Source organism: Phaseolus vulgaris, chromosome 7 (genome assembly GCF_000499845.2).
Source record: "Phaseolus vulgaris cultivar G19833 chromosome 7, P. vulgaris v2.0, whole genome shotgun sequence".
NCBI classification, from domain to species: Eukaryota; Viridiplantae; Streptophyta; class Magnoliopsida; order Fabales; family Fabaceae; genus Phaseolus; species Phaseolus vulgaris.
Genome location: NC_023753.2, coordinates 31381249 through 31396724, shown reverse-complemented (window position 1 = coordinate 31396724; position 15476 = coordinate 31381249). Strand labels below are relative to the sequence as shown.

Below are 15476 nucleotides of genomic sequence, written 5' to 3'. Positions count from 1 at the left end.
CTATTAGTAGACCACGTATGTATAAAGGTGAAAAATAAAAGTAGAAATTTTATTAATGTTTTGTTGTAATGTGACATAAGTTTATGATCAAATTAAAAAATATAAATTACACAAATGATCAAATTAAAAATATATGGATACAAAGTTTATAATAAAATTAGAAATATAGATACACATAATATTATAGTAAATGAGGATGAATATTCCTTGTCTGATGTGATGCTTTAATGTAGCGTACGTAATCGTAATGAAGAAAGAGAGGTTTTGATGAACCCTACTTCTAGAGAAAAATAAATATAAAAGAAACTTTTATTCACTTGTCTATTAGAGAGTAAAATACATGGTGTATATATAAGTAAAAGATTAAGACCTAGCTGAAACAGAAAAAGGAAAGTTGGGTCAAACAAACAAAGCCCAATAATTTAAAATAGAAAATTAAATATATTAACACCCTTCAAGCTGGGGAGTAGATATTTGTCAGGCCCAGCTTAGATTTGAGAGTAGAGAATTGTGCGGAAGCAAGGGGCTTGGTGAATATGTCAGCAACTTGCATTGCAGAAGTAATGGGTAGTAGTTTGAGGAGACCAGAGTTAAGTTTTTCACGAACTAGGTGGCAATCAATTTCGATATGCTTGGTTCGTTCATGAAAAACTTGATTGGAAGCTATTTGAAGGGCAGATTTGTTGTCACAGTACAGGGTTGCAGGCTGAGAGAGAGGAAGATGTAAATCCTAAAGGAGGTAAGACAAACATTGTAACTCACATGTGGTGGTGGCAAGGGCTCTATACTCGGCTTCAGAGGAGCTGCGGGAGATAGTTGACTGCTTCTTTGATTTCCATGATATTAGGGAGTCTCCTAAGTAGATGGAATATCCAATGACAGATTTGCGTGTGGTAGGACATGTTGCCCAGTCAGAGTCACTAAAACCACAAAGGTGAAGTGAACTAGTGTGAGAAAAATATAGTCCTTCACCAGGGGTGCCCTTGAGGTAACGCAAAAGACGTGAGACAGCTTGTTGATGATGAGTTGTGGGTGCAGATATGAATTGGCTTAAATTGTGGACAGCGAAGGCGATGTCTGGTCGCGTGTTGGTTAAGTAAATTAGACGTCCAAGGAGTCTTCTGTATTGAGAAGTGGCATCAGCATCGAGAGGTGAGCCTTGGTCGGGAGAGAGACGGGAGGTGTGAGTCATAGGAGTGGCCACAGGTGCAGAGTCAAGCATGCCAGTTTCTTGAAGGGTATACTTGCGTTGACTTAAATGAAGACCAATACTGTTGCGAGCAATTTCCAGTCCCAAAAAGTAAGTGAGATTACCTAAATTTTTTATCTTGAAGTGATGGTAAAGGGATGCAGTAATTGTATTGATTTCCTCCGTGTCATTACCAGTTAAGAGCAAGTCATCAACATAAACAAGAATAACAGTGAGTTTATCATTACTATATTTAAGAAAAAGAGAGTGATCAGCAACAGAAATAGAGTAATTATTTGATAAAAGAAAAGTAGAAAGTTTGACGTACCATTGGCGACCAGCTTGACGAAGGCCATACAAAGACCGTTGAAGCTTGCAAACATGCTGGGGAGAAGGAAGAGAGAGGCCAGGTGGGGGGGTCATGTATATCTCTTCTTGGAGATCACCATGAAGAAATGCATTATTGACATCAAGTTGTTTTAAAATCCAATTTTTGGTAGTGGTAATAGCAAGCAGAAGGCGGAGGGTAGTGAGTTTAGCAACAGGTGCAAAAGTGTCTAAGAAATCAAGTCCTTCAAGTTGGGTAAACCCTTTGGCAACAACTCTAGCTTTGTGGCGCTCAACAGTGCCATCAGAATGGTATTTGATTTTATATACCCATTTACAACCAATAGTTTTCTTTCCTGGAGGGAGAGAGGTAAGTTGCCAAGTATTGTTAGCAGCAAGAGCTTGAAGCTCATCTTGCATGGCAGATTGCCAAGAAGCATGTTTGGAGGCTTCGTTATATGTCCGAGGTTCAGGATGAGAATTGATAGAGGAAATAACATTTCTAAAATTGGAAGATAAGGAATTGTAAGACAAGTAATTATGAATAGGATATCTACTACTTACGGTGTTGCTTGCAGTGTGGAAATCTGCAAGATAGGCAGGTTGTCGGTGAGGACGAGCTGATCTTCTTGGAAATTGGGGTGAGATGCTTCCTGGAGATGCAGGCGGTGATAATTCTGATGGAGGTGCAATGTTGGATGCAGGAGCAGAGGCACTATTTGTTGGAAGATCATAGGATAATGAGGCTGGTGGAGGAACAGTATTGGGTGCAGGAGTAGAGGCACATGGCTCGACAGGAGGTGTAGTATCAGAAAAAAAAATCAAAAGCAGAATTATATGCATTAGAAATAGGGAGAGATAAAGTGTTAGGGTCCTTAGGCAAGCCACTGTCCAATTTATATGGAAAGTGGTTTTCATGAAAGATTACATGTCTTGATATCTCTATGCTATGAAACTTTAAATTTAAGATAATATAACCTTTTGTATTTTGCGGGAAGCCAAGAAAAATACCTTTGATAGATCTATCATCTAATTTTTTCCTATGTGCAGTAATGGTACTAGCATAACAAAGACAACCAAACACTTTTAGAAAGGAAATGTCATATGGTTTTCCAAACAACTTTTCATGAGGAGTGATGTTATCAAGTAATGGAGTAGGAATAGCATTTATTAAGAAAACAGCATGATTTACAGCAAATTCCCAAAAAATAGGAGGAAGATTTGCTTGAAAAAGTAAAGCCCGGGTTACATTTAGTATGTGTTGATGTTTACGTTCTACAATGCCATTTTGTTGTGGTGTTTCAACACAAGATTTTTGATGTATAATTCCCTTTGAAGCATAAAAATTTGACATAGCAAACTCAACACCATTGTCAGTACGAATCGTTTTGATATTAGTTTTGAAATGATTTTGAACGAAAACAGTGAAGTTAATGATGTGCTGACGCACTTCAGATTTGTTATGCAACAGAATAACCCAAGTATAACGCGAGTAATCATCAACAATAGTCAAGAAATAACGAAAACCTTGCATAGAAATTATGGAACATGGTCCCCAAATATCAAAGTGTACAAGATCAAAAATAGTAGAGGTAACAGTATTACTTAAAGTGAAAGGAGTGAAAGGAAGTTTTCTCTGTTTTGCACGACTACAAGTGTCACATACATGATGAGTATCAACAGTAATAAAAGAGTATTGTTTGCTTAAGACATGTAATCTTTCATGTGAAGGGTGTCCTAGTCTATAATGTCATAGTGTTTTGTTTGTGATATTACAATTAATAAAAGGAGCAAAACAATGCGGTTTAGATTGACTAAAAGCAGGCAAGGTAGTGACAAGATACAAGCCATGATCAGGTTTAGATTGACAAGATTGGCCATTTGGAAGACTAATTAAGACAGGTTTAATTTTAGTATAAGTAGTAAAAACGTTCAAATTGTGACAAACATGATCAGTGGCACCAGAATCAATAATCCAAGATTCTTTTATAGAAGATAGTGAAGAGAGAAACTTACCTGTTGAAGAATGCTCAGTATTGGGGATTTCATCCGTAGAGATGCTGCCGACTTGATTAATTTGAGTGTGAGAGGCAGGATCCTCAAGGTTTTGCTGACGCAACATGTTGGTAAGGAATTGGCACTGTTGTGATGTAAGTTGAATCCCCTTTACATCCTGTTCTTTAGGAAAAAGCTCAGAAAAAGTGTCAGTAGTAATCATATTATTGGCTTGGGAGGTCCAATTGGTGAATTTGTAGCCAGGAGGGAACCCATGCTTTTTATAACAGGTGTCAACAGTGTGGCCAAAACGATTACAAAAAGTGCAGACTTTTCTAGTAAAAGAAAACTTTGAGGTTTTAACATTACCAGGAAAACCCACTTGGTGAAAACAAACAGCCTCAGTATGACCATATTTACCACAAAAATTGCATGTAATAGTGTGACTACTATTAAGACTATGAAGACTAGGGTTTTCATTAAACATTGCCTAAAAGATTTTTAAAACCAATCAAGATTTTGAAAGAGAACAGAAAAAAAATAACAACCAAGAACAGCAAAGAGGGAAATAAAAATCAGAGAGAAGCGCAGCAGAACTCTTCATTCGGAGAGCTCTGATACCATATTACAGTAAATGAGGATGAATATTCCTTGTCTGATGTGATGCTTTAATGTAGCGTACGTAATCGTAATGAAGAAAGAGAGGTTTTGATGAACCCTACTTGTAGAGAAAAATAAATATAAAAGAAACTTTTATTCACTTGTCTATTAGAGAGTAAAATACATGGTGTATATATAAGAAAAAGATGAAGACCTAGCTGAAACAGAAAAAAGAAAGTTGGGTCAAACAAACAAAGCCCAATAATTTAAAATAGAAAATTAAATATATTAACACATAAATTGATGATAAAATTAAAAAATATATATATATACAAAAGTTTATGATAAAATTAAAAAATATGGAGACACCTTAATAATAAAAGTAAATAAATGTGGATACTCAATAATGATAAAAAAAATATATACAATATATAACAATGATTAAAAAAAAAATAATGTAAGAAACATAAGCGGATACATAGCCACGATAGCACCTATGTTGTTATCATAATTATTTTTCATAATATTATTATTATTATCCTTATTATTACTAAATTCATTTTTTTATTTAATATATATTAATATAAAAAAATATTATTATAATCATAAATTATTATTAATAAGAAAATAATTAATGTTATTATTATATTTATTATCATAATTATTTTATTGTTATTATTATTATCATAATAATATTGATAATTATTACTTTTATCTTCATTATTATAATTACAAATTATTAAAGTAATATTTTTCTTTTAATATATATTATTATAAAATGAAATTATTAATATTATAATTACCATAAATTATTGTACTATTATTATTATAATTATTTTAAGATTATTATTATTGTTATTATGAGTATTATTATTATTACTTTAATTTATTAAAGTAATATTTTCATTTTGATATATCTATATAATTAAATTTTTAGTATCATTATTATTATCATAATTAAGTAGTTTATTATTATTATGCTAATTAATATTATTTTTATAATTATATTAATATTATGAAATTTATCAATAGATAATATCGATGTTTAATTACTGACAAATATTTTTTCGCGTTCAATTATAAACGGATATTGTTTCGCCGTTTAATTATTGGATAGATATTTTTTCCATGCTTAATTAGTGAAATTTTCTTATCCATCAATAAGATTTATTGGTAATTATTGATGATCACACACTTATCGGTAATTAAAAATTTATTAATAAATATATGATAATTTTTTATCGATAAATCAATAATATTTTATAATTATAATTTTTTTTATTTATAAAATATACCCTTAATAACCATTAAAAATATGTTATATATTATGTTGTTACTGACTCGTTTTATATTTGTTTGAAACACTTTTGTTTTTTTATAAGTTTTGTACAAATTTAGAATATCTTTAAGATGTGATTTTTTTAAAAGGTGTATCATTTCATATGAAACAAGTTAATGATTTTTTTTAAAAGAAATTGATCCCAATATGTCGTCCTCTTCGTTTCTTTCTAATTCTTAGAAATTCTTCCTTCCCATGATGATAATCTTCTAGTTAAAAAGGAGATATGATTAAGAAAACATAATTTTAAGACATAACATTATGTAGTTCTTTTTATTCTTGTAGGTTTTCTCTTTGTAGGATTAGAACATTTTTAAATATTTCATATTATTTTATTTATTTATTACCGATTTAAAAGAAACATGTCACACCACCCAAGCCTTATACCAACTCTCTATGACATGTTAATATGAAACCCTAATACTATCGCATGTTAAAACCGAGTTAAGATTGAGGATGTTGATTTTTAATGTTAATTATGTTAATATATATATATATATATATATATATTTTAATTAAATTAATACTTGAAAATTACAACTTCAAATCAATCTAACCTACTTAAAAACGAGTTGGGTTGAATTAAATTTAACATAGAATAAAAAACTCATCCTAACCCAATATGTTTTCAGTAGACTTGAATTCCTACTTAACCCAACTCTAAAACTTCCTTACTAAATGTCATTGTTAGAAGTCATTCTTAGATTTGCTCTCAAATTAAAATGGTTTAAGTTTTCATTAAAAATAAAATCAAAAGTTGGAGTTGGGATAACCAAAAGTTTGATCCCAATATTATTATTATTATAAATAATTTAACTAGTAACTTTTCATAATTGATTTTTTTATTATTATAAATTATAATAATGTATTTTCTTTCTAAATGACCAATTATAACAACAAAAAAATAAAATTTAACGTCTTATATCGTAAATTAATCAGTAATATTAATATAAAATATGAATTCTACTAGCTATTTTAATGACACTTTTATATCATGGTAAAAAATGATAAAAAAATATATGGTGAAACGTTTGTAAAATAAATACAACTTTTTTAACAGTTGGCCCAAAACATTGTTAAACATTTCTTTTGTAAACCCGATCAATTTCTTAGTGCTCTTTAATTTTTAAATATAAAATTGGTCAAAACAGTAAATCAGCGATTATAAACACCCACATAAACACAATCAAAAACTTCACAAAGATAAAAGAAGAACACGAACGGCAAAGAATAAAGACAAAACTTGAAATTAATAGTAAGCGACTCACAGGTACATAAACTCTCAACATAATCACTCAGATATTAAGAAAGGCTTGCTAGGATGGTACATAGGCTATTCTTTTATTTATATATTTATTTATTACTATTATTATTATTATTATTATTATTATTATTTGACGTACAAAATTTATTATATTATTTCATACGATGGCCACAGATGCCACATACCATCATGCATATGGTTGTTGCTTAAGATGATTGTGACTTAACAGGGTTGATCAAAGGGCCCCAGTTTCCTTCGAACTTCAGCTCACTCACTTCACTGTGTGAAAGTTTGTAAATTTTGGCAATAACCTCAGCGGGGAATGACCTGAACGTGTCCTTCAAGTAGCTGGTCACGGCGTTGGGGTTTGTCTTGAACACTACGTACTCAAATCCTTGTTCTCCAGCTTCTTCCGCCACCATAAAGTTCTGTGGCACTGCCAGCAACTGTCCCTTCTTTAGTTCATCGTCGAACACTGCAATCCCTTCGCTGTTCACCACTCTAACTTGTCCTTGCCCTCGGATCACGTATATCACACTGTTTGCGTTTAGATTCCAATGGGGAGAGTATATTCCATTCTGCATCAATATTATAAGCTCATATTCTTGTTATCATATGTTCAAATAAGTGATAGAATGAGAGAAATTCAATAACTATCAAACAAGACATTACTCATAGTTAAAAATAAAAGTGTTATATATATGATTGAAGTGAAGTATGTACCTTGTAGAGGACAACATATTGGGCACTAAGTCCTAATTGTTGGAGAACTGGGAGAGTGAGGCTGTTGAGGTTACTGATGCGACCGGCTTTAGGGTTGAAGAAGTCAGCGGATGAAGCGCGAGCAATGTTGTGTTGAAGCTTCAAGGTGCATAATGTTTCCTCAATCCCATTGGATCCACGGTTTTTGTCTTTACTTTGTTTTGTCTCCCATTCTTCGTGTGCTTCTCCTTTTTCTACTACTTCTTCTGCTGGTTGATCCTCTTTCCAACTCTTTTCGTGGCGGGTCTTGTGTCGCACTGGCTCATCATATTCCTCTTCCTCTTCCACCACTCTGTGTCCTTCTCCTCCAGGGCTTGGGGTTGGTCCCCGTGTGCGGCGAGCGCGAGGCTTCTCCTCTTCCTCCTCTTTGCGTAAATGCTTTCGGTGCGGGAGAGGTTCAACCTCCTTTTCCTCCTCTTTGTGTACATGCTTTCGGGGAGGGAGAGGTTCAACTTCCTTTTCCTCCTCTTTGTGTACACGCTTTCCATGAGGAGGGAGAGGTTCAACTTCCTTTTCCTCCTCTTTGTGTACACGCTTTCCATGAGGAGGGAGAGGTTCAACTTCCTTTTCCTCCTTTTTGTGTACACGCTTTCCATGAGGGAGAGGTTCAACTTCCTTTTCCTCCTTTTTGTGCACACGCTTTCCCTGAGATTCATCTTCATCTTCTTCTTTGTCGTCGTCATCTTCATCTTGTAGTCCTTGCCACTTGGGGCTGATCACGCTGAGGCCATCCTTCAGTTTCACTATCTGCTTCATTTCGTCCTCTGGAGAGACAAGTTTCTTTGCTATGTCTTCATCGATGTCGAGGGATCGTGCTAAAAAGCGTTTGCCGAAGCCACCGAGCACGTTGCTACCTTCTTCCTCCACCTGCTTCTGTTCTTTTATTGCCTCTGGGTGCTCTATATCCGGGTTACCAGCAAGGTAAAACTCCTAAAAACGCACCCATTATAAATTAATTAGTATACATGAATATATTTTACTCATGAAACTTGTGAAAGAAAGAAAAATGAAGTTCTTCTAAGTTAAAGATTACATACTCTGGGACTTTGATCAAGCTGGTTGTAATCGTTGGAGGTGTAAAGAAGACTGACGATAATAAGAGATTCATGGCCAGTGTTGTAGGTCCAGTAAGGAACACCAGGGGGAATCAAGAGTACATGACCTTCACTGAATTGAAGAATCTTCTGGTGGCAGTCCGATGGCTTCTGCGAAGAAGTAGATTCATCCACTGCCTCCTCATACGTCTGAGGACATCCCGGTATTGCAAGTCCAAGTGCTCCCTTTCCTGCACCCCCCACACAGCTCACGTCAATCACCAAACAAAACAACACAGATTATGAACTAGGTACCCTCTTCAGCTATAATGTGCAAAGAGATAAAGGTAACATAGATAATAATCTGCAAGCAGGATTAGAGTGTGAGCAGTTAGTTACCTTGGACGGCAATGATCATTTGGGGATAAGGTGAGTAAGATGGCATGTGGAGGCCATTGCGGTATATGGTGCGTCTGCTAAAAGTGACGCCTGCACATTCCAGCTCACGGTGTGTAGAGCTCCACGTCTCAATCAAGCCACCGTTGGACTCAACGCGGTGGTCGGGTTTCAACGCATTGAGGCTGTTGATTCGGCACCTGTTGAACAAGTTGGTGGTACCAAGGCATGCCGGGGCAAAGAGCAGCAGGCAAAGAGAAAGAAGAGAAAGCGTGAAGGGCCTGGACATGTTGAAGGAAGTAAGCAAAGGAAGTGGTGAATGGGTTGGTGAAGTGTAGAAGAGAGGGGTTGTGATTTATAGGAAGAGAAGAGAGTGAGAGAGAGACACGTAAGTGAGTTGGTGACATTCTTCAGCTTGCATGGCTATGGCTTCCAAATTTGTAACACCTCATAAGCTTGTGGGCTCACCTTGCTTCAGAATCAAATTGAATTCGTATGCTTCTTCCCTTGTCTCAACGTCTCTAAGTCTATCCACTTTCAGAATCAGACATTTTCGGTTTTTCTTAATCGTGATATATGGATCATAAAAGTTTTGTTGATGTGTATGTTTTTAGTGTTGAAAGTGTTAATACATCCTTATGTATATCCACTGTCCACTATGTACAACTGCATAATAGTTGCATTTCTGTATATATATTAATATTTTATATTTCACGTGCTTTTAAAACAAATTCTATTCTTTCCTTGCGGATTCTATTTTAATATTTTTTGTCGGCAACGGATTCTATTTTAATATTTTTTTTTCTTTTGTTAATTTTTTCTTCTGAGTTTTCTTTAATAATTATAAAATTTATTCTTGTGCAGAGTAGAGGTGTTAATTTTTTTTTATGTATAATAACAATATTAATAATAATAATCATCATAACAGTTATTATAATAATTGATAGTTAAACTTTTAATAATGGAATAAATACTAATTTAAAAATTATTTATAAATAATAAAAATTAATTTAAAAATTAATAATTTGTTTCAATCTATAAAATAGTATCTAATTTATCAGAAATTAATTATTTTTATTCTTTAAAATTAGTTTTTATTTAATATTTTTTTAATAGTGTAAGTGTGTAAATGATTAATAAAAGACTATTAAATTTTACTATATTAATAATATAATTATTTTAAAAAAGTTTATAATTTTTATGTTCAAAATTTTAAATTTTCGAATATTTTAAAGAAAAATTAGGTATGCAATTTTCTTTATGCTTAAATTATCAATCTAATAAATTATAAATAAATAAATTTGATAAAATATACTATTCATAATATGATTTTTATTATTCAAATTTTTATTTTATTTTGAGAAAAAATAGATTTTCATATGCTTTATATAAATTACTTTTTTATGAATCATAACATAAATTTGTTTGAAAATATTACGTAAATATGAGATTTTATTAATTTTAATTTTTTGAGTTTTTTTTATCAAACATTTGTCTTGTCTAAATTAAATAGATAAATTTTAATATTTTAAAAAATTAATTACTTAACAATCAATAAAATTTTAATTATATTTTTAATTTTTTAATTTTTTAAATTTAAATATAATATATTTTATTATATTATTAAAATAAAATTATTGAATCGATTTCTTAAAAATGTAAAAGAATAAACTTTTAACTTTTCAATTTTATTTTTGATATTAATTCTCTGTCACTTTATTATTTTCAGTTTTCTCCTTCATTTGACAAAATCATCCCTACCATATAAAAATCTCCTTCCACCTCATTAGTTGTATTTTGAGGCAAGCAAACCTCTAAAATAATTTTTCTTTCTTTTTACTGTACTTGGGTAAAAAATTTAGGAAACTATCAAAATAGGTTGTATTTTTGGAAAATTACAAATTTGGAGTTACTTGTGAGAACTTGATACAATAATTTTAAAAAAATTTGTTAAGGTAACAGGACTTTTTACACTTTAAGTTGACTGGTGAACGTGTTAAGATGATTAGTTTAATTTTTTTAATTGAAGTTGTGTAATTAATTTTTTTTATATCTTTCTAAATAATTAATATTAACATATAGATTATTAATTACATTTGAAATGAATTAAAATTGTGTATTTAATTGTTAATAAATTTTTTATGTTTGTATATGGATTTTAAAAAAATATTACTTTATAATTTATGTAAATAATAATATTAATATGTATAATATTATTTTATACAAATGGTGTATAAAATTTTCATATGAAAAATATAACTTTCATAATTATATAAAAGGATGAGGAATGATATTTTAATAAAAAATTTAAGATAATAAAAATGTGTTTAAAAATATTGTTTTGAAGAATGGTTAGGTTTAACATATACATTATAGCTTCTGATTTTTTATGGAGGAATATTTGGTATTGATGAATTTATGTATTCACTATGATAAAATAAAATGAAGGTATAAATACATATAATAGGTAACAAAATTTGAGACTAAATTTTATTATGAAATTTGTCTATATGACATACTCTTACATTTCTTATTATAATATGAATATTTTTTAGGCTTAGTTTGGATCTTCTATTTTATTATGGATATGTTGAGTGGTTGGTTTTTCTTATTCATGTAGACGTATTACGGGATCATGTAACAATTTGGTTCAGTGAAAGTAAATTAGTAATTCATATTTCAAATTGGATTAAATTAAATCTCATAAACCTTAAAAATATTGTGGATACTGGGATCAGAAATCTCATGAGTGGTAAATGAAAAGAATACCAAATAATAATTACATGTTGAAAAAGCAAGCTTATGCCCCGAGTCTTATAAATTAAGCCATGATTTTCAAAAACAAAACTTATTATCAATAAAAAAAAGCAAAAAGTAAAAAATATTTTATATCACGATGTTAATGAAGTAAAAAGTCCAGCTAATCTTATCTTTCTATAATAACTCTTTTTTTATATCAATACTCCTAATATTTAAGACACTCAAAGTAAATTATGTATGTCTGCACATTTCAGAAAGTACTAATGATAGTCATTAGGACATCAAAGTGTAAACAATGAAAATACAAATTACTGGATCAAAATATGTTAAATTCTAAATAAAAATAATTTTTCAAAATAATTTTTATCTTATTTAATATTCATTATTTATTTAAAATAATGCGGTTAAATTAAAAAAAAAATGTATTAATCCATATTTCAATTTTCAAAATTTTGAGAACCTCTGGTCAGATCAAATTTTATCAAGCCTTTTGTCATTACATACATACATGAACTTTTTAATCAGGGTGATTCATCTTCATGACTAGAATGGGCAAAACAAGTCTAACTTATGTTAAAGTGGACCAATTTTAATCATTCTACTTAGTTCGCAGTTTAAATGAGTTTACAAAAAACAATATTATTTTATTAATATATGACTTAATTTAACTTATATAACTTGCTTTATTTAGCAGATATTCAAATTGGTTAAATCATGCAACTATCAATAACTGGGAAAATTTTTGTTCCAATAATTCATGGCATGGCTTTGGGTTGGAAGTGTTGAAAAAGAATTAGAAAGATATGGATGTGTACAGAATGAATGGTAGTAGCCGTGAACTAGATAGAATCTTTGAATCTTTAGCAGAGAGTAAAAGGGTCTATTCTGCCAGCAATTTGATGTTGGAAACAGAGTGTGAATGTACAATATCTTCATATCAAATGAAGCTTGGAGGCCATTTACTACTATAACAAGATGAACATGGGAACCGTGGTTCTGGCTTTAGATCTATAGAACATTTTTCTCTTCTTGTATGTCCCATTTTCAACTGTTATCACTATCTTCCCAGGTTCACTGATGTAAAAGGAGTTTCTAGTGCTGCTACCCTCTACGTTTTGGTTTTGCAGTAATACACTGTACGAGCCTTCATCATCTGGAATGAACTCTTCCTTGTAGCACACATCCCATCCCACCACAGTTACATCCCACATTAGTGTCACTCCAAGCTAGACACATCCCAAAATCAAATTACAATGGAGCAAATTCTAACATGGTTAATGATCAATGAAATTTTTATGTGCATGTGCATTCAATTTGAAACAAACAAAAATGACAAAAATTTCATGCTGTGTACCTCTGCCACTGGAAATTCAACTTTGGAAACAGTATTTCCTTTTATTTTAAGCTCTGTGGCCTTATCAGAAGGCGAGAACTCTTCATCGTTGTTCCTCCTGAGACCGCCATATTCACATGGAAGATGTTCTGGGGCTATGCACCTTTAAAAATCACAATGTTAAAAAAAATGTGGTTGAATAAGATAAGAGACAGAGAATGAGACACTAAGGCTCGTGTTAAGCACACTCACTTGAGAAGGGTCTGTGTGACCTTCTGTGGCCTAGCTAAGATGAACTTCTTTTTATTTCTCTGGTTCATGAATCTTGAGAATAGCACTTGGGACGTGTAGAACCAAAATGGAGCATATATTATGATCTGCAAATGAAATAAAAACAATGAGCAATTGAAGCCATAATAGTCTGTATTATACTTTTATGAACTCACGATTTTGTGAATGATCTCAGGATAGTAATTCTGAAACAATATTAGAGCTTTTTTGCTGAGTGAGTTGAGCTCCTTGGTTCCTTGCATTGGTGTGTTCTTCAAATCAAAAACCTGAATTATGGAATCTACCCCTCCTTCTCTAAAGTTTAGCTTCTTCACAGCTTTTTCAACCAGTTGAATTTTCCACCGCAAATACTTGTCACACCTGTTATTTGATCCAAAGGTCTTCTTGTAGACGCGCCTGTCTTTGAAAACCCCACAAACTTGGTAACACACAGGACGACCCTCCCTATCCTTACTGCACAAAAATCCTGCATTTCCACACTCAGAACCCAAATCTTCCTCAGTGATCCCATCAATGTTGTTTTCACGTCGCCATATGAGGGTCTTCTGTAGCATGTCAAAGGCCTCATTGACCTTGAAATCTTTGGCCTTCAAGAACTTCCTCAAAACAACATCAGTGCCCTCATGAGCCTTGCTGGGCAACAAAGGGACACCCCAGATAGAAATCTCTCTCAGCTGTTCCCTCGACACTGCCACGTCTTCTGGTGCAAGATCCTTATCGGGTTCCCCTAACAAAAAGTTGCCAAGAATGGCATTTTCAATCTTGCAACGTAATTCCAGCAATGACTTCTTTATCTTGAGTTTAACCTCAGCAGGACTTTGGGTCCCATCTCCTAAAGATGAGACTTCAAGATCATCATCATCATCTTCATCATCTTCACAATCATGATATTCTTGGAGGTCTTCGACCTTCAGACTTTGCTCATTATTGTTCTCGCGGAAATGGTAAATGAGGGGCACCCCGAGAGCGATTTTCCCATTTTCATCATTGCAACATTCATCCATGCTGTTCATGGCCGCGACTCAAAAGTTGATATTCTTCTCCGGATGTACCGATCCTCCTCCTTGATTGGAGCGTTTGGCGGAGGGAGGGGGTGGAGAGGGAAGAGGAAAGGTGGCCTTACATTACGTACATGCATACGCATGAAGGCCTTGTTTGTTGCAACTCAATAATAATGTTGAGAGATGATGGATCAATGCTCTCAATTGACCATTCTCAACCGTTAGTTAGTTGAGTCACCAAATATAGATCACTTGACAAACAATGATGTTTTAATTTGGGTTATGTAAACCAAATTGGCATGCAACGCTCTTTTCATGCAACATAAATCAATCTACACCAACTTCGTTATAATCGCAACCATTTCTCCTATTATTTACAATCTCAAAATCTGCCTCAAGAAATTCAAATAACAGGGACAAGCTTCCATTTCAATTCAACCATGCGCCACATCAGTGAGTAGTGTCTAACATTCCTAATTGAGTGAGACCTTCACGGCCTGCGAACCAAATGTTCAAATATATAAAATCTAGTGTGGCCATTAAATATTGGGTACCCTTAGTGTGATCCTGGGCTAGCCTTTTCATGTGCAGAGTCAAGTGAAACTTTATTTAAATAAAATAAAACATATATCACAAACTAACCAATTGCATTTGTATAATATCTTTATAAAAAAAATGACGACAAGGAGATATGAACAAAAAACAATAAAGGTAAAAATAAGATAGTTCTTCTAATGAAAATTATAAAAAGTATTATATGAAAAACAATTTCATGATCTAGCCGTGAACAATGGGGTTAAAAATTGAGTAAATCATTTTCTTTTTCTTTTTTTAAAGGAACCTTCCAAGAGTATAGATCAAATTGTCATAAACATGTTAAAAAGGCACTCCAGAATGCATTGGGAGGGTGCTAAAGCAGTTAGAGAACGGGTGCACTAACGATCGTTTCCACTGTTTAATTTTTTCAAATTAACTGCGTTAATTTCCTTATTGGCATTTTAATAAAACTGAGTAATTTATAGGGAACGTTCCCAATACAACCTGTAATATTTATAACGAAATAGCGTGTGGGTCTTTGATAATTATTTTAAGAGGTTTGAAGTGTCAGTAACTGACTGTCGAAACTGTCTCTTCAAAAAAAGAAAAAGGTTTGATGGTGGTGGAAATCAGATTGAACAAGTATGA

General features: G+C 32.4%; 2 protein-coding genes and 1 long non-coding RNA gene across 3 annotated transcripts; 1 reads left to right on the top strand and 2 right to left on the bottom strand.

Moving 5' to 3' along the window:
• Window positions 1-6675: 6675 nt before the first annotated feature.
• Window positions 6676-9195, bottom strand: LOC137829980 (glycinin G4-like). The gene is made up of 4 exons (XM_068637037.1): window positions 8910-9195; window positions 8514-8761; window positions 7438-8406; window positions 6676-7292 (listed from the first exon to the last, which is right to left on the bottom strand). Exons 1-4 carry the CDS (start codon window positions 9193-9195, stop codon window positions 6921-6923), a joined length of 1875 nt encoding a protein of 624 aa, XP_068493138.1. The 3' UTR covers window positions 6676-6920.
• Window positions 7873-9229, top strand: LOC137829981 (uncharacterized). The gene is made up of 2 exons (XR_011084121.1): window positions 7873-7976; window positions 8031-9229. It is a non-coding gene; the product is annotated as an uncharacterized lncRNA (long non-coding RNA).
• A 3158-nt stretch (window positions 9230-12387) lies between these two features.
• Window positions 12388-14606, bottom strand: LOC137828221 (patellin-4-like). Its single transcript, XM_068634699.1, has 4 exons — window positions 13446-14606; window positions 13252-13376; window positions 13021-13162; window positions 12388-12892 (listed from the first exon to the last, which is right to left on the bottom strand). Exons 1-4 carry the CDS (start codon window positions 14301-14303, stop codon window positions 12632-12634), a joined length of 1386 nt encoding a protein of 461 aa, XP_068490800.1. The 5' UTR covers window positions 14304-14606; the 3' UTR covers window positions 12388-12631.
• Window positions 14607-15476: the final 870 nt, after the last annotated feature.

Bases quoted from the DNA above. Each gene is read 5' to 3' on its own strand.
- LOC137828221 (XM_068634699.1), bottom strand. From the start codon at position 14,303: ATGAACAGCATGGATGAATGTTGCAATGATGAAAATGGGAAAATCGCT. The intron at 13,163-13,251 runs GTGAGTGTGCTT...TGATTTTTAAAG, and splicing joins GTCACACAGACCCTTCTCAA to GTGCATAGCCCCAGAACATC. The intron at 12,893-13,020 runs GTACACAGCATG...GGATGTGTCTAG, and splicing joins TTGAATTTCCAGTGGCAGAG to CTTGGAGTGACACTAATGTG.
- LOC137829980 (XM_068637037.1), bottom strand. From the start codon at position 9,195: ATGTCCAGGCCCTTCACGCTTTCTCTTCTTTCTCTTTGCCTGCTGCTC. The intron at 8,407-8,513 runs GTATGTAATCTT...GTGCGTTTTTAG, and splicing joins AGCTTGATCAAAGTCCCAGA to GAGTTTTACCTTGCTGGTAA. The intron at 7,293-7,437 runs GTACATACTTCA...ATATTGATGCAG, and splicing joins AATATGTTGTCCTCTACAAG to AATGGAATATACTCTCCCCA.